Genomic DNA, 26,732 nt, shown 5'->3' with positions numbered 1-26,732 from the left:
AAAGAGAACACATTATATATTCTAGAGACCACAGCGTGGATGAGGAGGTCCCTAGAATCTGAAAGGGAACACATTATATATTCTAGAGACCACAGCGTGGATGAGGAGGTACCTGGAATCTGAAAGAGAACACATATATTCTAGAGACCACAGCGTGGATGAGGAGGTACCTGGAATCTGAAAGAGAATACATTATATATTCTAGAGACCACAGCGTGGATGAGGAGGTACCTGGAATCTGAAAGGGAACACATTATATATTCTAGAGACCACAGCGTGGATGAGGAGGTACCTAGAATCTGAAAGGGAACACATTATATATTCTAGAGACCACAGCGTGGATGAGGAGGTACCTGGAATCTGAAAGAGAACACATATATTCTAGAGACCACAGCGTGGTTGAGGAGGTACCTGGAATCTGAAAGGGAACACATTATATATTCTAGAGACCACAGCGTGGTTGAGGAGGTACCTAGAATCTGAAAGGGAACACATTATATATTCTAGAGACCACAGCGTGGATGAGGAGGTACCTAGAATCTGAAAGAGAACACATTATATATTCTAGAGACCACAGCGTGGATGAGGAGGTACCTGGAATCTGAAAGGGAACACATTATATATTCTAGAGACCACAGCGTGGATGAGGAGGTACCTGGAATCTGAAAGGGAACACATTATATATTCTAGAGACCACAGCGTGGATGAGGAGGTACCTGGAATCTGAAAGGGAACACATTATATATTCTAGAGACCACAGCGTGGATGAGGAGGTCCCTGGAATCTGAAAGGGAACACATTATATATTCTAGAGACCACAGCGTGGATGAGGAGGTCCCTGGGAAAGAGAACACATTATATATTCTAGAGACCACAGCGTGGATGAGGAGGTACCTAGAATCTGAAAGGGAACACATTATATATTCTAGAGACCACAACGAGTGGTGCAGTGGTCTAAGGCACATCATCGCAGTGCTAGCTGTGCCACTAGAGATCCTGGTTCGAATCCAGGCTCTGCTGTAGCCGGCCGCAACCGGGAGACCAATGGGGCGGCGCACAATTGGCCCAGCGTCGTCCAGGGTAGGGGAGGGAATGGCTGGCAGGGAGGTAGCTCAGTTGGTAGAGCATGGCGTTTGCAACGCCAGGGTTGTGGGTTCGATTCCCATGGGGGGCCAGTATGAAAAAAGAAAAAAAAGAATAATGTAAGTCGCTCTGGATAAGAGCGTCTGCTAAATGACGTAAATGTAAAGAAGAACATTCTCAGGACAGCAACCATTTCCCTCCTGGACCAACATGATTGTACAACATGGGATGTAACACGTGTTTTTATCTCCTCAGGACCTGGGTGAGCACGGCATCGCCCCCAGACAGATCATCACTACGGCTGACTTTGCCTCAGGCAGGAAGGATCTGATCGGGGACAAGGCCAGAGCCATCACCTCTCTTTCAGCCCCTATCCCCGGGGACACTGTCCTGGAAGACCTGGTGGCTCCGGCTAGGTAACTGAACAGACTTGATGTGGTCACTCTGGGGCCCCGTATGTATCAAGTGTCTTAACGGTAGGAGTGGTTTTCTAGAATCAGGTCGTCTCTGTCCATGGTAATGATTCATTATGATCTCAATTGGCCTAACTGATCCTAGATCTTTGACACAGCCCCTGGTGTTCAACTAGCTAAATGTAGTTGCGGTTTGCCTCATATTGCTGCTAGGCTGACTGACCTTGTTTACACCTGGCAGGTCCTCCATGGGGGTGGAGCTACTGAGGAGGATGGGCTGGAAGGATGGCCAGGGGGTTGGGCCAAGGGTGAAGAGGAGACTGTGCAAGCAGGAAGCAGGTGGGTTGCACTTGCCACCGACTTTTCAAAGCAGTTAATGTTGTAGGCTAATACGTGTTATAGACTGTACAGATGGACTCTACTCTCACAAAGTAGGATTTTACTTGTGAATAAAATCATTCTAAAATGGTTCTTTCTCGATTCCAGATCCTGCAACAAGGGTGTTCGGCTCTGCCTTGCCTCCCGACGGTTCATCAGAATCACGGGTAGCCATTCCTCAGAATATTCATATTGTTTCGCATCTCGTCACCTGCTCTTAAAACTAGAGTCCAGCTCTACATTAAGAACGTTTAATGTTAGATGGATGGCTGTATAAAACATATCTTCATGAGAGGGCCATGAACAGAACCTACTAATGCCCTATTCTGTTAGAAAGCTCGTATTTATTTGATTAATTATTTATCTATGATTTGTATGGACTTTTTGCACTAGTATGCGCTGCTATAGTAAATAGTATGAAAACACTACATCCTAGATTTTCATTTTCAAATGTAATTTGCTATGAACAACCTATTCGTGAAAAATGGGGGAACACGGCTTGCATTTTTTGGTTAATGATCTACGTCACAATCAACTTTACAACTGACATGCTAGAAGAATAATCATATTATAATAATAATATATGCCAGGTGGCCCTGGGAATCAAACCGACAACCCTGGCGGTGCAAGCACCATGCACAATCAACCAACTGAGCCATACAGGACCACCACTATAAGAAGATATAACAAGCTAGAACATGCTAGAAGGTTTCAGATGCATTATTAATGTTGTAACTGTCTATATAACTAGCGGTCAGGGAAAAGCCGACTGATTTCCCGGTGCACTGCTTTAATTCGTTGCTGTCTCTTCCCCTGTGAACGTAACACAGAGTTGGCTGGCGACTCTACGGATTCATCAGTCTCAGCTTTAATCTAATATAAAGTTTTGTCCCTCAGTGATTTCACATGTTTTTTTTACCTTTCCATTCGATATGAATGGACGTGTGTTGTAGAACAAAGGGAACTACTTCCTATCGCTGCAGTAGACTCAGCTTAGCAGCGATATTAACAGTCCGATCAGAAAATTAGTGTTAAGGCGGGACCCCCCGAGCCTCCAATGGCTGTGGATATGTCACCCGAGGCCAACTGAATTGAAGCAGGGAAGCGGGGGCTGTCAGCCAGAACAATCACGAAGCGAATTGGCCTTACAGAATTGTATTTATAAGCTAATTACCTTGATATACCTTGATAAAACAATCAAATTATAACGAATGTCCCCTAAATAGGCGACTTAACATTTACCCCCTACCCATCATTGGAAAGATAAATGTGATTGATTGATCCATTCCCTACTGTTAAACCGCAGGACGAGGAGGATGATGAGTTCGTCCCTGAGAATGTGACCTTCGCTCCTAAAGACGTGACCCCTATAGACTTCACCCCTAAAGTGGACCTCCATGGTCTGGGGTACCGGGGTCTGAACCCCCTGGCGGCCCTCAGGGGAGGTCCCGGGGCGGGAAACATCAACCTGTTCACCATGGACTCAGACAGGACCACCAACCTGTTTGGAGAGGACAAGAAGGGACAGAGACGCAGGGGAGGAGTGGCAGGACAGGTAGGCATACGGGTGTCTCTCATTGTTTGTTTAGTAGTTCAGGTCTGTGACTGGTACTCTGCTTGTAATAGTAGGGAAAACACTGTCTGACTGTTGTCAACTCTAATAGTAGGGAAAACACTGTCTGACTGTTGTCAGCTCTAATAGTAGGGAAAACACTGTCTGACTGTTGTCAGCTCTAATAGTAGGGAAAACACTGTCTGACTGTTGTGTCAACTCTAATAGTAGGGAAAACACTGTCTGACTGTTGTCAGCTCTAATAGTAGGGAAAACACTGTCTGACTGTTGTCAGGTCTAATAGTAGGGAAAACACTGTCTGACTGTTGTCAGCTCTAATAGTAGGGAAAACACTGTCTGACTGTTGTGTCAACTCTAATAGTAGGGAAAACACTGTCTGACTGTTGTCAGCTCTTATAGTAGGGAAAACACTGTCTGACTGTTGTCAGCTCTAATAGTAGGGAAAACACTGTCTGACTGTTGTCAGCTCTAATAGTAGGGAAAACACTGTCTGACTGTTGTCAGCTCTAATAGTAGGGAAAACACTGTCTGACTGTTGTCAGCTCTAATAGTAGGGAAAACACTGTCTGACTGTTGTCAGCTCTAATAGTAGGGAAAACACTGTCTGACTGTTGTCAGCTCTTATAGTAGGGAAAACACTGTCTGGCTGTTGTCAGCTCTAATAGTAGGGAAAACACTGTCTGACTGTTGTCAGCTCTAATAGTAGGGAAAACACTGTCTGACTGTTGCGTCAGCTCTAATAGTAGGGAAAACACTGTCTGACTGTTGCATCAGCTCTAATAGTAGGGAAAACACTGTCTGACTGTTGTCAGCTCTAATAGTAGGGAAAACACTGTCTGACTGTTGTGTCAACTCTAATAGTAGGGAAAACACTGTCTGACTGTTGTCAGCTTTAATAGTAGGGAAAACACTGTCTGACTGTTGTCAGCTCTAATAGTAGGGAAAACACTGTCTGGCTGTTGTGTCAGCTCTAATAGTAGGGAAAACACTGTCTGACTGTTGTCAGCTCTAATAGTAGGGAAAACACTGTCTGACTGTTGTCAGCTTTAATAGTAGGGAAAACACTGTCTGACTGTTGTGTCAGCTCTAATAGTAGGGAAAACACTGTCTGACTGTTGTCAGCTCTAATAGTAGGGAAAACACTGTCTGACTGTTGTCAGCTCTAATAGTAGGGAAAACACTGTCTGACTGTTGTCAGCTCTAATAGTAGGGAAAACACTGTCTGACTGTTGTCAGCTCTAATAGTAGGGAAAACACTGTCTGACTGTTGTCAGCTCTAATAGTAGGGAAAACACTGTCTGACTGTTGTCAGCTCTAATAGTAGGGAAAACACTGTCTGACTGTTGTCAGCTCTAATAGTAGGGAAAACACTGTCTGACTGTTGTCAGCTCTAATAGTAGGGAAAACACTGTCTGACTGTTGTCAGCTCTAATAGTAGGGAAAACACTGTCTGACTGTTGTCAGCTCTAATAGTAGGGAAAACACTGTCTGACTGTTGTCAGCTCTTATAGTAGGGAAAACACTGTCTGGCTGTTGTCAGCTCTAATAGTAGGGAAAACACTGTCTGACTGTTGTCAGCTCTAATAGTAGGGAAAACACTGTCTGACTGTTGCGTCAGCTCTAATAGTAGGGAAAACACTGTCTGACTGTTGCATCAGCTCTAATAGTAGGGAAAACACTGTCTGACTGTTGTCAGCTCTAATAGTAGGGAAAACACTGTCTGACTGTTGTGTCAACTCTAATAGTAGGGAAAACACTGTCTGACTGTTGTCAGCTTTAATAGTAGGGAAAACACTGTCTGACTGTTGTCAGCTCTAATAGTAGGGAAAACACTGTCTGGCTGTTGTGTCAGCTCTAATAGTAGGGAAAACACTGTCTGACTGTTGTCAGCTCTAATAGTAGGGAAAACACTGTCTGACTGTTGTCAGCTTTAATAGTAGGGAAAACACTGTCTGACTGTTGTGTCAGCTCTAATAGTAGGGAAAACACTGTCTGACTGTTGTCAGCTCTAATAGTAGGGAAAACACTGTCTGACTGTTGTCAGCTCTAATAGTAGGGAAAACACTGTCTGACTGTTGTCAGCTCTAATAGTAGGGAAAACACTGTCTGACTGTTGTCAGCTCTAATAGTAGGGAAAACACTGTCTGACTGTTGTCAGCTCTAATAGTAGGGAAAACACTGTCTGACTGTTGTCAGCTTTAATAGTAGGGAAAACACTGTCTGACTGTTGCGTCAGCTCTAATAGTAGGGAAAACACTGTCTGACTGTTGTCAGCTCTAATAGTAGGGAAAACACTGTCTGACTGTTGTCAGCTCTAATAGTAGGGAAAACACTGTCTGACTGTTGTCAGCTCTAATAGTAGGGAAAACACTGTCTGACTGTTGTCAGCTTTAATAGTAGGGAAAACACTGTCTGACTGTTGCGTCAGCTCTAATAGTAGGGAAAACACTGTCTGACTGTTGTCAGCTTTAATAGTAGGGAAAACACTGTCTGACTGTTGTCAGCTCTAATAGTAGGGAAAACACTGTCTGACTGTTGTCAGCTTTAATAGTAGGGAAAACACTGTCTGACTGTTTTGTCAACTCTAATAGTAGGGAAAACACTGTCTGACTGTTGTCAGCTCTAATAGTAGGGAAAACACTGTCTGACTGTTGTCAGCTCTAATAGTAGGGAAAACACTGTCTGACTGTTGTCAGCTCTAATAGTAGGGAAAACACTGTCCTACTGTTGTCAGCTTTAATAGTAGGGAAAACACTGTCTGACTGTTGTCAGCTCTAATAGTAGGGAAAACACTGTCTGACTGTTGTCAGCTCTAATAGTAGGGAAAACACTGTCTGACTGTTGTCAGCTCTAATAGTAGGGAAAACACTGTCTGACTGTTGTCAGCTCTAATAGTAGGGAAAACACTGTCTGACTGTTGCGTCAGCTCTAATAGTAGGGAAAACACTGTCTGACTGTTGCGTCAGCTCTAATAGTAGGGAAAACACTGTCTGACTGTTGCGTCAGCTTTAATAGTAGGGAAAACACTGTCTGACTGTTGTGTCAACTCTAATAGTAGGGAAAACACTGTCTGACTGTTGTGTCAACTCTAATAGTAGGGAAAACACTGTCTGACTGTTGTGTCAACTCTAATAGTAGGGAAAACACTGTCTGACTGTTGTCAGCTTTAATAGTAGGGAAAACACTGTCTGACTGTTGTGTCAACTCTAATAGTAGGGAAACACTGTCTGACTGTTGTCAGCTTTAATAGTAGGGAAAACACTGTCTGACTGTTGTCAGCTCTAATAGTAGGGAAAACACTGTCTGACTGTTGTCAGCTTTAATAGTAGGGAAAACACTGTCTGACTGTTGTCAGCTCTAATAGTAGGGAAAACACTGTCTGACTGTTGTCAGCTCTAATAGTAGGGAAAACACTGTCTGACTGTTGTCAGCTCTAATAGTAGGGGAAACACTGTCTGACTGTCAGCTCTAATAGTAGGGAAAACACTGTCTGACTGTTGTCAGCTCTAATAGTAGGGAAAACACTGTCTGACTGTTGTCAGCTCTAATAGTAGGGAAAACACTGTCTGACTGTTGTCAGCTCTAATAGTATGGAAAACACTGTCTGACTGTTGTCAGCTCTAATAGTAGGGAAAACACTGTCTGACTGTTGTCAGCTCTAATAGTAGGGAAAACACTGTCTGACTGTTGTCAGCTCTAATAGTAGGGAAAACACTGTCTGACTGTTGTCAGCTTTAATAGTAGGGAAAACACTGTCTGACTGTTGTCAGCTTTAATAGTAGAGAAAACACTGTCTGACTGTTGTCAACTCTAATAGTAGGGAAAACACTGTCTGACTGTTGTCAGTACGCTTCCGCATTGTCTCCGTACTGCTGTGCTGTTTGTTGCTACTTGGCTACCTGCCAAACTATTCACGTTTTACTTTTAATAAACGTTTAATCAATCTCTGTGTTCAACAAATTTACCAACTTTTTAGTTTTGTCCTCACTCATCTTTTTTCGTTAAACTTTTTCACCCCGGACGTTTATCCCGAGACAGAAGAGTCATTTTCCTGTGCGTTTTAGCTGCCAACTTTACGTTATTTTCCTTTTTTCCATCGCAACTTTTTTCCCTTATTCAACTTTTTCACTCCGGACGCTTTATCTGGACATGGTTCATCAACATCTTCAACAGCCGAAGCTAAGTAGTAACATTAACATGATGTCTTCTAATTGCAGTCGCTGTACTCATAATATACAGGAGAATTCTCGCCTTACGGCGAGAATAGCTGTGCTACAAGCCCAGCTTCAGACGCAATCGTTAGGCAAGGGTAATATCAGTGTAGGAAAGGAAGAAACAGCGTCTGTGCCACCAGTAAGTACAGACAGTAACGTCAGTATAAATCCCCCCGCACAGTCCCCGCAGCCGGACAACTTTCTCATGGCTTCTGGAGGGAAATACTGTTGGAATGCTCAACCGGTGTCGCTCATTCAGCCGACAGAAACCTTCAACCGGTTTTCCCCATTATGTAGCGAGTCGGAGTCTGAGTCTGAGTCTTCTCTAGTCTCTACTCCTCCCGTTACGGGGTCTGAGACTCCGAAGGCTCCCACCATTAGCTCTGACAAATTGAAAACCCTAGTCATTGGCGACTCCATTACCCGCAGTATTAGACTTAAAACGAATCACCCAGCGATCATACACTGTTTACCAGGGGGCAGGGCTACCGACGTTAAGGCTAATCTAAAGATGGTGCTGGCTAAAGCTAAAACTGGCGAGTGTAGAGAGTATAGAGATATTGTTATCCACGTCGGCACCAACGATGTTAGGATGAAACAGTCAGAGGTCACCAAGTGCAACATAGCTTCAGCGTGTAAATCAGCTAGAAAGATGTGTCGGCATCGAGTAATTGTCTCTGGCCCCCTCCCAGTTAGGGGAAGTGACGAGCTCTACAGCAGAGTCTCAGCACTTAATCGCTGGTTGAAAACTGTTTTCTGCCCCTCCCAAAAGATAACATTTGTGGATAATTGGCCCTCTTTCTGGGACTCACCCACAAACAGGACCAAGCCTGACCTGCTGAGGAGTGACGGACTCCATCCTAGCTGGAGGGGTGCTCTCATCTTATCTACCAACATAGATAGGGCTCTAACTCCTCTAGCCCCACAGTGAAATAGGGTGCAGGCCAGGCAGCAGGCTGTTAGCCAACCTGCCAGCTTAGTGGAGTCTGCCAATAGCACAGTCAGTGTAGTCAGCTCAGCCATACCCATTGAGACTGTGTCTGTGCCTCGATCTAGGTTGGGCAAAACTAAACATGGCGGTGTTCACCCTAGCAATCTTATTAGGATAAAGACCTCCTCCATTCCTGCCATTATTGAAAGAGATCGTGATACCTCACATCTCAAAATAGGGTTACTTAATGTTAGATCCCTCACTTCAAAGGCAGTCATAGTCAATGAACTAATCACTGATCATAATCTTGATGTGATTGGCCTGACTGAAACATGGCTTAAGCCTGATGAATTTGCTGTGTTAAATGAGGCCTCACCTCCTGGTTACACTAGTGACCATATTCCCCGTGCATCCCGCAAAGGCGGAGGTGTTGCTAACATTTACGATAGCAAATTTCAATTTACAAAAAAAAATATGGCGTTTTCATCTTTTGAGCTTCTAGTCATGAAATCTATGCAGCCTACTCAATCACTTTTTATAGCTACTGTTTACAGGCCTCCTGGGCCATATACAGCGTTCCTCTCTGAGTTTCCTGAATTCCTATCAGACCTTGTAGTCATAGCAGATCATATTCTAATTTTTGGTGATTTTAATATTCACATGGAGAAGTCCACAGACCCACTCCAAAAGTCTTTCGGAGCCATTATCGACTCAGTGGGTTTTGTCCAACATGTCTCTGGACCTACTCACTGCCACAGTCATACTCTGGACCTAGTTTTGTCCCATGGAATAAATGTTGTAGATCTTAATGTTTTTCCACAAAATCCTGGACTATCGGACCACCATTTTATTACGTTTGCAATCGCAACAAATAATCTGCTCAGACCCCAACCAAGGAGCATCAAAAGTCGTGCTATAAATTCTCAGACAACACAAAAATTCATTGATGCCCTTCCAGACTCCTTCTGCCTACCCAAGGACGTCAGAGGACAAAAATCAGTTAACCACTTAACTGAGGAACTCAATTTAACCTTGCGCAATACCCTAGATGCAGTTGCACCCCTAAAAACGAAAAACATTTGTCATAAGAAACTAGCTCCCTGGTATACAGAAAATACCCGAGCTTTGAAGCAAGCTTCCAGGAAATTGGAACGGAAATGGCGCCACACCAAACTGGAAGTCTTCCGACTAGCTTGGAAAGACAGTACCGTGCAGTACCGAAGAGCCCTCACTGCTGCTCGATCATCCTACTTTTCCAACTTAATCGAGGAAAATAAGAACAATCCAAAATTTCTTTTTGATACTGTTGCAAAGCTAACTAAACAGCAGCATTCCCCAAGAGAGGATGGCTTTCACTTCAGCAGTGATAAATTCATGAACTTCTTTGAGGAAAAGATCATGACCATTAGAAAGCAAATTACGGACTCCTCTTTGAATCTGCGTATTCCTCCAGGGCTTAGCTGTCCTGGATCTGCACAGCTCTGCGAGGGCCTGGGATCGGGAGAGACACTTAAGTGTTTTAGTACTATATCTCTTGACACAATGATGAAAATAATCATGGCCTCTAAACCTTCAAGCTGCATACTGGATCCTATTCCTACTAAACTGCTGAAGGAGCTGCTTCCTGTGCTTGGCCCTCCTATGTTGAACATAATAAACAGCTCTCTATCCACCGGATGTGTACCAAACTCACTAAAAGTGGCAGTGATAAAGCCTCTCTTGAAAAAGCCAAACCTTGACCCGGAAAATATAAAAAACTATCGGCCTATATCGAATCTTCCATTCCTCTCAAAAATTTTAGAAAAAGCTGTTGCGCAGCAACTCACTGCCTTTCTGAAGACAAACAATGTATACGAAATGCTTCAGTCTGGTTTTAGACCCCATCATAGCACTGAGACTGCACTTGTGAAGGTGGTAAATGACCTTTTAATGGCGTCAGACCGAGGCTCTGCATCTGTCCTCGTGCTACTAGACCTTAGTGCTGCCTTTGACACCATCGATCACCACATTCTTTTGGAGAGACTGGAAACCCAAATTGGTCTACACGGACAAGTTCTGGCCTGGTTTAGATCCTACCTGTCGGAAAGATATCAGTTTGTCTCTGTGAATGGTCTGTCCTCCGACAAATCAACTGTACATTTCGGTGTTCCTCAAGGTTCCGTTTTAGGACCACTATTGTTTTCACTATATATTTTACCTCTTGGGGATGTTATTCGAAAACATAATGTTAACTTTCACTGCTATGCGGATGACACACAGCTGTACATTTCAATGAAGCATGGTGAAGCCCCAAAATTGCCCTCGCTAGAAGCCTGTGTTTCAGACATAAGGAAGTGGATGGCTGAAAACTTTTTACTTTTAAACTCGGACAAAACAGAGATGCTTGTTCTAGGTCCCAAGAAACAAAGAGATCTTCTGTTAAATCTGACAATTAATCTTGATGGTTGTAAAGTCGTCTCAAATAAAACTGTGAAGGACCTAGGCGTTACTCTTGACCCTGATCTCTCTTTTGACGAACATATCAAGACTGTTTCAAGGACAGCTTTTTTCCATCTACGTAACATTGCAAAAATCAGAAATTTTCTGTCCAAAAATGATGCAGAAAAATTAATCCATGCATTTGTTACTTCTAGGTTAGACTACTGCAATGCTCTATTTTCCGGCTACCCGGATAAAGCACTAAATAAACTTCAGTTAGTGCTAAATACGGCTGCTAGAATCCTGACTAGAACCAAGAAATTTGATCATATTACTCCAGTGCTAGCTTCCCTACACTGGCTTCCTGTTAAGGCAAGGGCTGATTTCAAGGTTTTACTGTTAACCTATAAAGCGTTACATGGGCTTGCTCCTACCTATCTTTCCGAGTTGGTCCTGCCGTACATACCAATACGTACGCTACGGTCACAAGACGCAGGCCTCCTAATTGTCCCTAGAATTTCTAAGCAAACAGCGGGAGGCAGGGCTTTCTCCTATAGATCTCCATTTTTATGGAACAGTCTGCCTACCCATGTGAGAGACGCAGACTCGGTCTCAACCTTTAAGTCTTTACTGAAGACTTATCTCTTCAGTAGGTCATATGATTGAGTGTAGTCTGGCCCAGGAGTGTGAAGGTGAACGGAAAGGCTGGAGCAACGAACAGCCCTTGCTGTCTCTGCCAGGCCGGTTCCCCTCTCCACTGGGGTTCTCTGCCTCTAACCCTGTTGCAGGGGCTGAGTCACTGGCTTGCTGGTGCTCTTTCATGCCGTCCCTGGGAGGGGTGCGTCACTTGAGTGGGTTGAGTTACTGACGTGATCTTCCTGTCTGGGTTGGCGCCCCCCCCCTGGTTTGTGCTGTGGTGGAGACCTCTGTGGGCTATACTCGGCCTTGTCTCAGGATTGTAAGTTGGTGGTTGGGGATATCCCTCTAGTGGTGCGGGGGCTGTGCTTTGGCGGAGTGGGTGGGGTTATATCCTTCCTGTTTGGCCCTGTCCGGGGGTTTCTTCGGATGGGGCCACAGTGTCTCCGGACCGCTCCTGTCTCAGCCTCCAGTATTTATGCTGCAGTAGTTTATGTGTCGGGGGGCTGGGGTTAGTTGGTTATACCTGGAGTACTTCTCCTGTCTTATCCAGTGTCCTGTGTGAATTTAAGTATGCTCTCTCTAATTCTCTCGTTCTCTCTTTCTCTCTGAGAACCTGAGCCCTAGGACCATACGTCAGGACTACCGGGCATGATGACACCTTGCTGTCCCCAGTCCGCCTGGCCTTGCTGCTATTCCAGTTTCAACTGTTCTGCCTGCGGCTACGAAACCCCTACCTGTCCCAGACCTGCTGTTTTCAACTCTTAATGATCGGCTATGAAAAGCCAACTGAGAGACCTGAGCCCTAGGACCATACGTCGGGACTACCGGCCGTGGTGACTCCTTGCTGTCCCCAGTCCGCCTGGCCTTGCTGCTATTCCAGTTTCAACTGTTCTGCCTGCGGTTATGGAACCCCTACCTGTCCCAGACCTGCTGTTTTCAACTCTTAATGATCGGCTATGAAAAGCCAACTGAGATTTATTCCTGATTATTATTTGACCATGCTTGTCACTTATGAACATTTTTGAACATCTTGGCATGGTTCTGTTATAATCTCCACCCGGCACAGCCAGAAGAGGACTGGCCACCCCTCATAGCCTGGTTCCTCTCTAGGTTTCTTCCTAGGTTTTGCCTTTCTAGGGAGTTTTTCCTAGCCACCGTGCTTCTACACCTGCATTACTAGCTGTTTGGGGTTTTAGGCTGGGTTTCTGTACAGCACTTCGAGATATTAGCTGATGTAAGAAGGGCTATATAAAATAAAATTGATTGATTGATTGATAGTAGGGAAAACACTGTCTGACTGTTGTCAGCTCTCTTGATTGTTTTTTGGTTGTTGTTACTAGCGCAGGTGCTCTGGGATATTTGGCTTGTGCTTTACTTGACCCTTTGACCCCCCCAGGGGTTTGGTGTGGGTGCTATGGAGGATGATGATGAGGACATCTACCACAGAGACACCATGTCTAACTACGACGCGGTGCTGGGAGGGGAGGAGCCTGGGGACGGCCTGTACGGATGGACCGCCCCCCAACAGTACAACAGGAAGAAGAAAGGTGAGACCCACTGAGATGACAGGAGATAGAATAGACGGGGCCAGTTTCCCCAGACACAGATTAAACCTATTCCTGGACTTAAAAGCTCTTCCAATAGAGAATCTCCAGGCCCGCCGAGTTGTTTGTCCTGCACTATGGACAGTTCTGGTGCATACACTTGTTATGGGTATGTGTAGGGGACTCTCTGTCTCTCTCTCTGTGCCTCTTTATTTAGTGGAGAAGTCCTGCCCATGAACAAAATGTAGATCACATCAATGAAGATCACTGGATATTTTTATCTAATGCTGTTTAAATGACTTTTTTTCTTCAGTCCACAGTAAAGACGCTGCTTATCTGGGTAAAATACTAGAAGGATTCACCCTGGGCTCCGATAAGATGGAGACCAAAACAGTAGGTGCTCTCTTAGCCTAGTTTCTAAATGAATCTCTCATCAATTCCCTCAGAATTATATCGCCTCCATCCCCTGGCCTTTCTCTCTCTCTTTCTCTCTCTCTACCCTCCCCTTCTCTCTCTCTCTCTCTCTCTCTCTACCCTCCCCTTCTCTCTCTCTCTCTCTCTCTACCCTCCCCTTCTCTCTCTCTCTCTCTCTCTCTCTCTCTCTCTCTCTCTCTCTCTCTCTCTCTACCCTCCCCTTCTCTCCATCTCCTCTCTCTCTCTCTCTCTCTCTCTCTCTCTCTCGACCCTCCCCTCCTCTCCATCTTCTCTCTCTCTCTCTCTACCCTCCCCTTCTCTCCATCTCCTCTCTCTCTCCCCTCTCTCTCTCTCTCTCCACCCCCCTCCTCCTCCCCTCTCTCTCTCTCCTCAGATCTTCCCTCCTCCCGACCTGCCCAGAGACTTCAGGCCGGTCCACTACTTCCGTCCAGTGGTGGACATGTCCAGCGTCAGCCCCGTGGTAGCCCAGGCCCTGCTGACGTCCCGAGGACACATGGCCCAGGAAGAGCCCTCTAAGGGAGGACGCCACCAGCTGGACTCTGCCCAGAGGAGGGAGCTGCTGGGGGAGACGGCACTGCAAGGTACAGGCTATTCTCTGGATTGGTCTCCAACCCCTTGACACAACAAGGATGTTGTATTGCTGGTGGACATCTTGTCTTTATCAACCATGGTGCTATGTCTATCCCACTCTGTTCTGCTTTTATTCAAATAGTCCTAACTGCTCACCCCGGTCTTCTCCCTGTCCTCTACCAGTGTTTGAACATTGAAGACCCACCTGGATTTGAAAGTCAAGGATATTTGGGGTATCTCCTCTGTATCAATGGTGATGTTTTTTGTCTCTAAAACCTAGTATTGTTTCCCTGTCCTCCTCCCTGACCTGTCCTCCTCCCTGACCTGTCCTCCTCCCTGCCCTGTCCTCCTCCCTGACCTGTCCTCCTCCCTGACCTGTCCTCCTCCCTGACCTGTCCTCCTCCCTGCCCTGTCCTCCTCCCTGCCCTGTCCTCCTCCCTGCCCTGTCCTCCTCCCTGCCCTGTCCTCCTCCCTGCCCTGTCCTCCTCCCTGCCCTGTCCTCCTCCCTGCCCTGTCCTCCTCCCTGACCTGTCCTCCTCCCTGACCTGTCCTCCTCCCTGACCTGTCCTCCTCCCTGCCCTGTCCTCCTCCCTGCCCTGTCCTCCTCCCTGCCCTGTCCTCCTCCCTGCCCTGTCCTCCTCCCTGCCCTGTCCTCCTCCCTGCCCTGTCCTCCTCCCTGCCCTGTCCTCCTCTCTGACCTGTCCTCCTCCCTGCCCTGTCCTCCTCCCTGCCCTGTCCTCCTCCCTGCCCTGTCCTCCTCCCTGCCCTGTCCTCCTCTCTGACCTGTCCTCCTCCCTGCCCTGTCCTCCTCCCTGCCCTGTCCTCCTCCCTGCCCTGTCCTCCTCCCTGCCCTGTCCTCCTCTCTGACCTGTCCTCCTCCCTGCCCTGTCCTCCTCCCTGCCCTGTCCTCCTCCCTGACCTGTCCTCCTCCCTGACCTGTCCTCCTCCCTGCCCTGTCCTCCTCCCTGTCCTCGCTGTCCTTCTACCTGTCCTCCTCTCTGTCTCCACGCGGTCTTCCTCCCTCCAGGCCCCAGCTCTGTGTTTGACCTGCTGAAGGTTGAGGACAGAGAGAGACTCTCCAGCCTACGGAGGCCCTCCTCAGAGACCACCTCAGGACCCAGACCCCCCACTGAGCTCCCACCCAGACAGCCCATCCCTGGGGAGGGCAGAGCAGCTGTGGTGGCTGCAGGGGTAGCAGCTGCAGCAGCCAAAGCCTCCGCCCAGAAGGCCCTGTCTAGCAGGTACACCTATATATGTCTGTCTGTCTGACCATGTCTGAAGTCTCCTGGGATATGTGTTGTATTGGAGACCAGTGTTCTATATCTTGAAATGTATTGTAGTCCAGTGTTCTACAGTGGGGGAAAAAAGTATTTAGTCAGCCACCAATTGTGCAAGTTCTCCCACTTAAAAAGATGAGAGAGGCCTGTATTTTTCATCATAGGTACACGTCAACTATGACAGACGAAGTGAGAAAAATAAATCCAGAAAATCACATTTTGTAGGATTTTTAATGAATTTATTTGCAAATTAAGATCTCAACCCCATAGAAAATCTTTGGAGGGAGTTGAAAGTCTGTGTTGCCCAGCGACAGCCCCAAAACATCACTGCTCTAGAGGAGATCTGCATGGAGGAATGGGCCAAAATACCAGCAACAGTGTGTGAAAACCTTGTGAAGACTTACAGAAAACGTTTGACCTGTGTCATTGCCAACAAAGGGTATATAACAAAGTATTGAGAAACTTTTGTTATTGACCAAATACTTATTTTCCACCATAATTTGCAAATAAATTAATTAAAAATCCTACAAAATGTGATTTTCTGGATTTATTTTTCTCATTTTGTCTGTCATAGTTGACGTGTACCTATGATGAAAATTACAGGCCTCTCTCATCTTTTTAAGTGGGAGAACTTGCACAATTGGTGGCTGACTAAATACTTTTTTCCCCCACTGTATATCTTGTAATGTATTGTAGTCCAGTGTTCTATATAGTGTATTATAAACTGGGTGGTTCGAACCCCGAATGCTGATTGTCTGACAGCCGTGGTATACCATGGGTATGACACAACCATTTATTTTTACTGTTCTAATTATGTTGGTAACCAGTTTATAATAGCAATAAGGCACCTCGGGGTTTGGGATATATGGCCAATATACCACGGCTAAGGGCTGTATCCAGGCACTCCACGTTGCGTCTTTTCTGCTGTTGTGGTCCTGCAGCTATCACGTTGCAGCAGATATCACGTTGCAGCAGATATCACGTTGCAGCAGCTATCACGTTGCAGCAGCTATCACGTTGCAGCAGCTATCACGTTGCAGCAGATATCACGTTCCAGCAGCTATCACGTTGCAGCAGCTATCACGTTGCAGCAGATATCACGTTGCAGCAGCTATCACGTTGCAGCAGATATCACGTTGTAGCAGATATCACGTTGTAGCAGATATCACGTTGCAGCAGATATCACGTTGCAGCAGATATCACGTTGTAGCAGCTATCACGTTGCAGCAGATATCACGGTGCAGCAGATATCACGTTGTAGCAGCTATCACGTTGTAGCAGATATCACGTTGTAGCAGTGTGAAGAACACCCCTGAACATGCACTGATATGTTTTGTTTGTGCAACGTCTTGTATTGCTCTCACCTACAATATCCTGCTGCTCCTGGCAACGTCATATGACTGAGTCTCAGTTGAATTCATCCATCCAGGTTTGCACCCCCAGCAGAGCAGCAGCAGGAAGCTCTGAGTGTGTGGAGTGGACCTGCAGCCCAGGCACAGGCAGGACAGACCTTCAAACCCTTTGAGAGGACCGCTCATAAACAGGCCCGCTACGACCTCTACATAGACAAGCTCAAACAGGGAGACCGAGGTACAGAGACCTGGTTTAAACTGACATTTAATAAAGACAAAGTGCTTGACAATGACAATATGGTATTTTTAATGTTTATTATGGCCTATTAAGATAATACAACCACATACTTTTCATGTACAACACAGAAATGGAGAGCCTTTTAATACTTTCTGAAGAATCGGCCAAATTTGTTTTTGCTTTTAGGGCATTCCTCTCAAACTTGCATTATCCACTAAGATTCCAATGACGGTTTTATCATCACGAATCTAACCGTGTCCCCCCCCCAACTCTGTGTCCAGATGCCCTGGAGTTGAGCTTGGACCCCGCCATGACAGAGTGGGAGAGAGGGAGAGAGAGGGATGAGTTTGTCCGAGCGGCTCTCCTCTACAAGCCCAGCAGCTCCTCTCTGTCCTGTCGCTTCACCAGAGGGAAACATGACGACGCCGTGGAGGCAGACACTGTGGAGGTGACGGGAGATCAGGAGGTAGGGAGCTTCACCATAATGTTGAAGGATTGGGGTGGGGGGGTACGGTAATCAATAATGAGGAGAGATCAGGATGTCTTCCAGAGAATGAGATGTTTTGTTGACAGAGATGAGCAGGGACGTTACGGGTGGAAGCAAGCAGACATGACCGGGCGCCCGGGAGAAATCTCTTAGTACAGATCTCAAGCACATTATCTTAAAGCCTTACTTCCTCGTTCATCTCTGTTAATAGCTTGGTTTTGCGTCGTAATGTGCCTTGCAATAATTGGTTACAGTAATCAAATTCAACATATTCTACGATAACAGTCAGAGAAAGTATTGGGGGTTTTGAGGGTCAGTTGGATGTCACTGCTCACTGTCCATTTGAGCTTACAACAAAACACACAGAGGCATATTTCTATATAATAATAATAATAATAATAATAATAATAATATGCCATTTAGCAGACGCTTTTATCCAAAGCGACTTACAGTCATGTGTGCATACATTTTTACGTATGGGTGGTCCCGGGGATCGAACCCACTACCCTGGCGTTACAAGCGCCATGCTCTACCAATTGAGCTACAGAGGACCACATGTTAACAATGACAAATAATTGTGGTCTATTGCTATATGTCTATCTATGACCCAGCCTTTATGGTCTCATTGTGGTCTATTGCTATTCTATGTCTATTGTAAATCTCTATGACCCAGCCTTGATGTCTAATCCTTTATCATCATGATTGACAGCGGAGGAACCAAACTCTCCCCTATGACCTTTCCAGACTCTTCAATGTGGATGGACACTGTATTCCAGACGGTCGCCTAGCCCGTACCCCCTGAGCAGTTTTGTAGATATGAAAGAATCGGCTGGGTGGCAGGAGCGTTAGGCCAGTAATCCAAAGGATGCTTGTTCTAATCCCTGAGCCGACTAGATAAAAAAAAAAAATGAATGTTCCCTTGAGCAAGGCACTTAACCCTAATTAATAATAATAATAATACTAATTCCTCCTCTAAGTCGCTCTGGATAAGAGCGTCTGCTAAAGGACTAAAATGTAAAATGGGTGCGAGCTATATGCTCAAAATGCCAACTAGATTATTACAGCTATTACCATTTTTATATCTATCTATCTTCAAGTCTTTCAGATCTACACAAGTGCATTTGGGTTACAGGCTATGGATCCAGGATTGGGCATGAGGCTCAGTGGGTTGATACTCTGTACTGCCTTTTTGGTCTTCAGAATGATGTGGATGACAAGCAGGCAGCTGTGATGAGGCTCAGTGGGTTGATACTCTGTACTGCCTTTTTGGTCTTCAGAATGATGTGGATGACAAGCAGGCAGCTGTGAAGATGAAGATGTTTGGGAAACTGACCAGAGACTCGTTCGAATGGCACCCTGACAAACTGCTCTGCAAGAGGTTCAATGTACCTGACCCCTACCCTGGGTACGACACACACACTCACACACACACACACACACACACACAGAGAATATGCGCAAACGACACACAAACACAGAATAGACACACGTACACCCACAGAATAGACATACAGTACCAGTCAAAAGTTTGGACACACCTACTCATTCAAGGGTTTTTCTTTATTTTGACTTATTTTCTACATTGTAGAATAATAGTGAAGACATCAAAACTATGAAATAACACACATGGAATCATGTAGTAACCAAAAAAGTGTTCAACAAATCAAAATATATTTTAGATTCTTCAAATAGCCACCTTTTGCCTTGATGACAGCTTTGTACACTCTTGGCATTCTCTCAACCAGCTTCACCTGGAATGCTTTTCCAACAGTTTTGAAGGAGTTCCCACATATGCTGAGCACTTGTTGGCTGCTTTTCCTTCACTCTGCGGTCCGACTCATCCCAAACCATCTCAATTGGGTTGAGGTTGGGGGATTGTGGAGGCCAGGTCATCTGATGCAGCACTCCATCACTCTCCTTCTTGGTCAAATAGCCCTTACACAGCCTGGAGGTGTGTTGGGTCAGTGTCCTGTTTAAAAACAAATGATAGTCCCACTAAGCGCATACCAGATGGGATGGCGTATCGCTGCAGAATGCTGTGGTAGCCATGCTGGTTAAGTGTGCCTTGAATTCTAAATAAAACACTGACAGTGTCACCAGCGAAGCACCCCCACACCATAACACCTCCTCCTCCATGCTTTACGGTGGGAACCACACATGCGGAGATCATCCGTTCACCGACTCTGCGTCTTACAAAGACACGGCGGTTGGAACAAAAAATCTGAAATTTGGACTCATCAGACCAAAGGACACATTTCCACCGGTCTAATGTCCGTTGCTCGTGTTTCCTGGCCCAAGCAAGTCTCTTCATCTTATTGGTGTCCTTTAGTAGTGGTTTCTTTGCAGCAATTCGACCATGAAGGCCTGATTCACGCAGTCTCCTCTGAACAGTTGATGTTGAGATGTGTCTGTGACTTGAACTCTGTGAAGCATTTATTTGGGCTGCAATTTCTGAGGCTGGTAACTCTATTGAACTTATCCTCTGCAGCAGAGGTAACTCTGGGTCTTCCATTCCTGTGGCAGTCCTCATGAGAGCCAGTTTCATCATAGCGCTTGATGGTTTTTGCGACTGCACTTGAAAAAACTTTCAAAGTTCTTGAAATGTTCCAGATTGACTGACCTTCATGTCTTGAAGTAATGATGGACCGTCATCTCTCTTTGCTTATTTGAGCTGTTCTTGCCATAATATGGACTTGGTCTTTTACCAAATAGGGCTACAGTGGGGAAAAAAAGTATTTAGTCAGCCACCAATTGTGCAAGTTCTCCCACTTAAAAAGATGAGAGAGGCCTGTAATTTTCATCATAGGTACACATCAACTATGACAGACAAATTAAGATTTTTTTTCTCCAGAAAATCACATTGTAGGAATTTTAATGAATTTATTAGCAAATTATGGTGGAAAATAAGTATTTGGTCACCTACAAACAAGCAAGATTTCTGGCTCTCACAGACCTGTAACTTCTTCTTTAAGAGGCTCCTCTGTCCTCCACTCGTTACCTGTATTAATGGCACCTGTTTGAACTTGTTATCAGTATAAAAGACACCTGTCCACAACCTCAAACAGTCACACTCCAAACTCCACTATGGCCAAGACCAAAGAGCTGTCAAAGGACACCAGAAACAAAATTGTAGACCTGCACCAGGCTGGGAAGACTGAATCTGCAATAGGTAAGCAGCTTGGTTTGAAGAAATCAACTGTGGGAGCAATTATTAGGAAATGGAAGACATACAAGACCACTGATAATCTCCCTCGATCTGGGGCTCCACGCAAGATCTCACCCCGTGGGGTCAAAATGATCACAAGAACGGTGAGCAAAAATCCCAGAACCACACGGGGGGACCTAGTGAATGACCTGCAGAGAGCTGGGACCAAAGTAACAAAGCCATCAGTAACACACTACGCCGCCAGGGACTCAAATCCTGCAGTGCCAGACGTGTCCCCCTGCTTAAGCCAGTACATGTCCAGGCCCGTCTGAAGTTTGCTAGAGTGCATTTGGATGATCCAGAAGAGGATTGGGAGATTGTCATATGGTCAGATGAAACCAAAATAGAACTTTTTGGTAAAAACTCAACTCGTCGTGTTTGGAGGACAAAGAATGCTGAGTTGCATTCAAAGAACACCATACCTACTGTGAAGCATGGGGGTGGAAACATCATGCTTTGGAGCTGTTTTTCTGCAAAGGGACCAGGACGACTGATCTGTGTAAAGGAAAGAATGAATGGGGCCTACCTCATGAACCTGGTTGAGAGAATGCCAAGAGTGTGCAAAGCTGTCATCAAGGCAAAGGGTGGCTATTTTGAAGAATCTCAAATATAAAATATATTTTGATTTGTTTAACACTTTTTTGGTTACTACATGATTCCATATGTGTTATTTCATAGTTTTGATGTCTTCACTATTATTCTACAATGTAGAAAATAGTAAAAAATAAAGAAAAACCCTTGAATGAGTAGGTGTGTCCAAACTTTTGACTTGTACTGTACACACTTGATCACCACGGAACGAATGGTACTAGGAATACTAATACTCAATGGATACTGCTTGTGTGTCATGGCATTGGGCTCTAACTGTTGTTGTTGTTGTTGTTTTCTTTCCAGGTCAGGGTTCGTGGGAATGCCCAAAGTGAAGAGAGACAAGTTCTCTGTGTTTAACTTCTTGACTGTATCAGAGAGTGCAACAGCTAGTGCTTCCCCCGCTCCACAAGGTAACAAACAATCAGTTCCACTTTATCCAGACACAGATATCAGAGCCTCTACCAACCCAGTTCATTTCATCTGATTTAAAGTGACTTTCGAAGGCTTCTGTTTTATCCTATTGTGTGGATGAGTGAAGCTTGTGCTCTTTAAATGACATGATCAGTAAAAGGATCTGCTGTTTCACGCTCTGCCTTTACCTCTCGAAGGCTGATTTTAAAGTCATTATCATTCATTGGCACTTCAGTTCTTTCTGAATAGAAAGCATGTGGTCAGGAAGTAGTTATTTGATTGGCTTAGGTTTGAAGGGTTGAAAAAAAATATACACAGAGCTCTTATTCCATTGGTCTTCAGAGTCCTAGTGAAGACACCACATGACATCACACACTGCTTAGTAGACCTGGCCCTGAGTCTCTCCGTCTCTCTCTGTGTAGCTGTGAAGCCATCTGAGCCAGGGAAGAGGTCCAGGTGGGATGTGTCTGGCCAGGCTGGGGCTTTGGAGAAGGAGAGGAAGGAGAAGGATCCTCTCAGTGAGTTCCTCAGTGTGGCTCGAATTGAAGCCTCTGGATCAGGACCAGACAACTCTACTACTGATGGCCCTACAACTGATACTACTGTAGAGGTACTGGTAGAATCCTACTACACTACATACATCACTGATCCTACTGTAGAGGTACTGGTAGAATCCTACTACATACATCACTGATCCTACTGTAGAGGTAGAATCCTACTACACTACATACATCACTGATCCTACTGTAGAGGTACCGGTAGAATCCTACTACACTACATACATCACTGATCCTACTGTAGAGGTACCGGTAGAATCCTACTACACTACATACATCACTGATCCTACTGTAGAGGTACTGGTAGAATCCTACTACACTACATACATCACTGATCCTACTGTAGAGGTACCGGTAGAATCCTACTACACTACATACATCACTGATCCTACTGTAGAGGTACCGGTAGAATCCTACTACACTACATACATCACTGATCCTACTGTAGAGGTACTGGTAGAATCCTACTACACTACATACATCACTGATCCTACTGTAGAGGTACTGGTAGAATCCTACTACACTACATACATCACTGATCCTACTGTAGAGGTACTGGTAGAATCCTACTACACTACATACATCACTGATCCTACTGTAGAGGTACTGGTAGAATCCTACTACACTACATACATCACTGATCCTACTGTAGAGGTACTGGTAGAATCCTACTACACTACATATATCACTGATCCTACTGTAGAGGTACTGGTAGAATCCTACTACACTACATACATCACTGATCCTACTGTAGAGGTACTGGTAGAATCCTACTACACTACATACATCACTGATCCTACTGTAGAGGTACTGGTAGAATCCTACTACACTACATACATCACTGATCCTACTGTGGAGGTACTGGTAGAATCCTACTACACTACATACAACACTGATCCTACTGTAGAGGTACTGGTAGAATCCTACTACACTACATACATCACTGATCCTACTGTAGAGGTACTGGTAGAATCCTACTACACTACATACATCACTGATCCTACTGTAGAGGTACCGGTAGAATCCTACTACACTACATACATCACTGATCCTACTGTAGAGGTACCGGTAGAATCCTACTACACTACATACATCACTGATCCTACTGTAGAGGTACTGGTAGAATCCTACTACACTACATACATCACTGATCCTACTGTAGAGGTACTGGTAGAATCCTACTACACTACATACATCACTGATCCTACTGTAGAGGTACCGGTAGAATCCTACTACACTACATACATCACTGATCCTACTGTAGAGGTACTGGTAGAATCCTACTACACTACATACATCACTGATACTACTGTAGAGGTTTGACAGACGTAACAGTCCACTGTAATACTAAGAGGTTTGACAGACGTAACAGTCCACTGTAATACTAAGAGGTTTGACAGACGTAACAGTCCACTGTAATACTAAGAGGTTTGACAGACGTAACAGTCCACTGTAATACTAAGAGGTTTGACAGACGTAACAGTCCACTGTAATACTAAGAGGTTTGACAGACGTAACAGTCCACTGTAATACTAAGAGGTTTGACAGACGTAACAGTCCACTGTAATACTAAGAGGTTTGACAGACGTAACAGTCCACTGTAATCCTAAGAGGTTTGACAGACGTAACAGTCCACTGTAATCCTAAGAGGTTTGACAGACGTAACAGTCCACTGTAATCCTAAGAGGTTTGACAGACGTAACAGTCCACTGTAATACTAAGAGGTTTAACAGACGTAAGAGATGGATGTTTTGTAAATGACATGGTGTTTATCAATGATCTGTCTGACTGAGCAGCCAGACACTGAGAAGGAGGAGGAGGAAGAGGAGAGCAGGCCACCCATGGATCTGTTCAAGGCCATCTTCGCCAGTTCATCAGACGAGAAGTCTTCCTCTTCTTCTGAAGGAGAGAGTGAGGAGGAAGAGGAGGAAGGTGTTCGGAGCAAGGCTGGGACTGGGCCTCAGATATCTAACCAGTTCAATGTCAACACAAGCCCACCTGCTCCACCTGTGTCTGTATCAGCTACACCCAGCCAGCACACAGGTAAGAACACCGGTCCTTCTGTTCCTATAGCCAATATAGATGGGTAGTTTAACAATGGCTGTTTGGGTAGATAGGAGAACGATGAAAGGCCTCGAGGACAGTGGACAAAATGGACGTGGTTTTAACTATTTGGGTAGTGGACAATGATGAAAGGCCTCGGTGACAGTGGACAAAATGGACGTGGTTTTAACTATTTGGGTAGTGGACAATGATGAAAGGCCTCGATGACAGTGGACAAAATGGACGTGGTTTTAACTCTGTTTTTCTTTTTTAGACATTATGTTCAAAATGCCCAGTGGTCCTGCTGCTGCCCCGCCCCCTCAGGACCAGGAAATGGAAGAGGAGGAGTTTGGACCTCGACTGCCCCCCCCTTCCTCTACATTGAGTGAGTCCCTTACCAGTAACGCGATCAAATCTTGTATTTGCCCGGCCCGGTTGAACAGACATTCATGATTCCTTAACATCCATTCAATTCTTGTTGTTCGCATAAAAGCTATTCAAACCGGTCTGTCGCAGCCCATCTTGAGATGTTTATGTAGATGATTTGGAATCGCTCCGTCTCTGCTTGTCTATTCAGCAGCAGAGAGCCGTCCGGCCCCAACTCCCTCTGCTAAGAACGACAAACACAAGAAGAAGTGTAAGGAGAAGTACAAAGCCAAGAAACACGGCAAGCACAAGAAGGACAAAAAGGTACGGGCGGGGGAAACAAATTAACCCAGGAAAAATTGACTACGATGTCTTGTCTGTCTGTCTCTCTCTGACACGCTGCTCTATGACTGGCTAAGTGAGTTATTCAAGAGTATCTCCATTGCACCAAACATGTTTGGTCTTTGTTTTGGTGGAAGTGCCAGAAACGCCATTCACTGTCTGTCAGTATGTCCTCTTGACTCTCCCTCTCTGCCGTTGTTGTTGTTGTTGTTGTTGTTGTTGTTGATAACAGCAGAAGAAGAAGCACAAGAGGCACAAGCACAAAGGCAAGCAGAAGAAGAGCGGTAGGAAGGAGGAGTCATCAGACAGCAGCTCAGAGGGGAGTGACGGGAACAGCCAGGAGGAGGGAGGTGGCGTATCAACAGAAGAGCTGCTCAGAAGGTCAGAGGGCATGGTCCTTGTTTCAATCAGCTGATGTAGTCAAACACATGACATTTCAGGAGGGGTTGAAAAACTCTTGTAATAATACAGACCCTGCATAGTCCTGCTCTAACACATACCTTTATTATTGTCTCACAATGTTTTGATCTGAATGGCTTTTTAAGGTGCTTTTTAATGACATTAATTGTAGTCCTCTGTAGCTCAGCTGGTAGAGCACGGCGCTTGTAACGCCAGGGTAGTGGGTTCGATCCCCGGGACCACCCATACACAAAAAAATATATTCACGCATGACTGTAAGTCGCTTTGGATAAAAGCGTCTGCTAAATGGCATATTATTATTATATTATTATATTCCAAAACAGTTATAACCAGGTACAAAACGGTTATAATCAGGTACAAAATAATTATAACCAGGCCAAAAACGGTTATAACCAGGCCAAAAACAATTGACCCATGTCATTAAAACATATTGTAATATTATGACCGTGTCATTACATTAATGATATTAATTGATCCTTCCTCTCCCATCTCACCAGGTTGAAGAGCATCCGTGGGAAGAATCTGCAGTGAACCTGTGATCCGACAGACAGCGGGATCCACCATGTCCTCCATGAGGATAGATACCGGAGACTGGAGTCAGGGATCATTCTGTATGGCATTTAGGAATTCCAATAGCCCTGTACCTATGGTGATGAAAGAGGGTCTTACTCTAAATTGTAAATCTCATGAGATGTGAGTTTTTGCTGATCAATGTCTTGGGCTGATATGTTGAGATATCATGAATTGTTGCCATCCTCTGTCAATCAATAAAAAGTAGATTTTTCTTTTTTTGTAATCAGTCTCTGCATTATAATCATGACAGTCCAGATTGTCTGTGATGTGCCAAGTCTGCTGACAGGGCTTTGGATCTGTTATGATCCCATAATGTATCTTTGCATGGATAAAAAGTTGAGCTATATACAGTGCATTCAGAAAGTATTCAGACCCCTTGACTTTTTCCACATTTTGTTACGTTACAGCCTTATTCTAAAATTGTTTAAATGAATGTTTTCTCTCATCAATCTATTCACAATACCCCATAATGACAAAGTGAAAACAGGTTTTTAGACATTTCTGCAAATGTATTAAACATAAAAAAGAAATACATTATTTACAGAAGTATTCAGACCCTTTGCTATGAGACTTTTAATTGAGCTCAGGTGCATCCTGTTTCCATTGATCATCCTTGAGATGATTGTACAACTTGATTGGAGTCCACCTGTGGTAAATTCAATTGATTGGACA

General features: G+C 45.0%; 1 protein-coding gene across 1 annotated transcript in view; it reads left to right on the top strand.

Annotated features, from left to right (window-relative positions):
- LOC311123106 (G patch domain-containing protein 1-like) overlaps window positions 1-26,271 on the top strand; it is a 34,813-nt gene extending 8,542 nt beyond the window's left edge. Inside the window, exons 4-21 of the mRNA XM_084197380.1 lie at window positions 1,339-1,499; window positions 1,738-1,835; window positions 1,983-2,041; window positions 3,181-3,429; window positions 13,046-13,196; window positions 13,507-13,586; window positions 14,002-14,209; window positions 15,226-15,439; window positions 16,905-17,065; window positions 17,347-17,531; window positions 18,830-18,957; window positions 21,652-21,758; window positions 22,182-22,369; window positions 24,113-24,359; window positions 24,634-24,744; window positions 24,937-25,049; window positions 25,300-25,448; window positions 25,985-26,271. Coding sequence (XP_084053506.1) covers window positions 1,339-1,499; window positions 1,738-1,835; window positions 1,983-2,041; window positions 3,181-3,429; window positions 13,046-13,196; window positions 13,507-13,586; window positions 14,002-14,209; window positions 15,226-15,439; window positions 16,905-17,065; window positions 17,347-17,531; window positions 18,830-18,957; window positions 21,652-21,758; window positions 22,182-22,369; window positions 24,113-24,359; window positions 24,634-24,744; window positions 24,937-25,049; window positions 25,300-25,448; window positions 25,985-26,018 — 2,643 coding nt within the window. The 3' untranslated portion in view covers window positions 26,019-26,271. The remainder of the gene's footprint in view (window positions 1-1,338; window positions 1,500-1,737; window positions 1,836-1,982; window positions 2,042-3,180; window positions 3,430-13,045; window positions 13,197-13,506; window positions 13,587-14,001; window positions 14,210-15,225; window positions 15,440-16,904; window positions 17,066-17,346; window positions 17,532-18,829; window positions 18,958-21,651; window positions 21,759-22,181; window positions 22,370-24,112; window positions 24,360-24,633; window positions 24,745-24,936; window positions 25,050-25,299; window positions 25,449-25,984) is intronic.
- The last annotated feature ends 461 nt before the right edge of the window (window positions 26,272-26,732 follow it).

The sequence above is a fragment of the Coregonus lavaretus genome, assembly GCF_964263955.1.
Source record: "Coregonus lavaretus genome assembly, contig: HAP1_SCAFFOLD_320, whole genome shotgun sequence".
In the NCBI taxonomy this organism is placed as follows: domain Eukaryota; kingdom Metazoa; phylum Chordata; class Actinopteri; order Salmoniformes; family Salmonidae; genus Coregonus; species Coregonus lavaretus.
The sequence above is the reverse complement of the archived record's forward strand: the minus strand, read 5'-3'. Positions and strand labels throughout refer to the sequence as shown.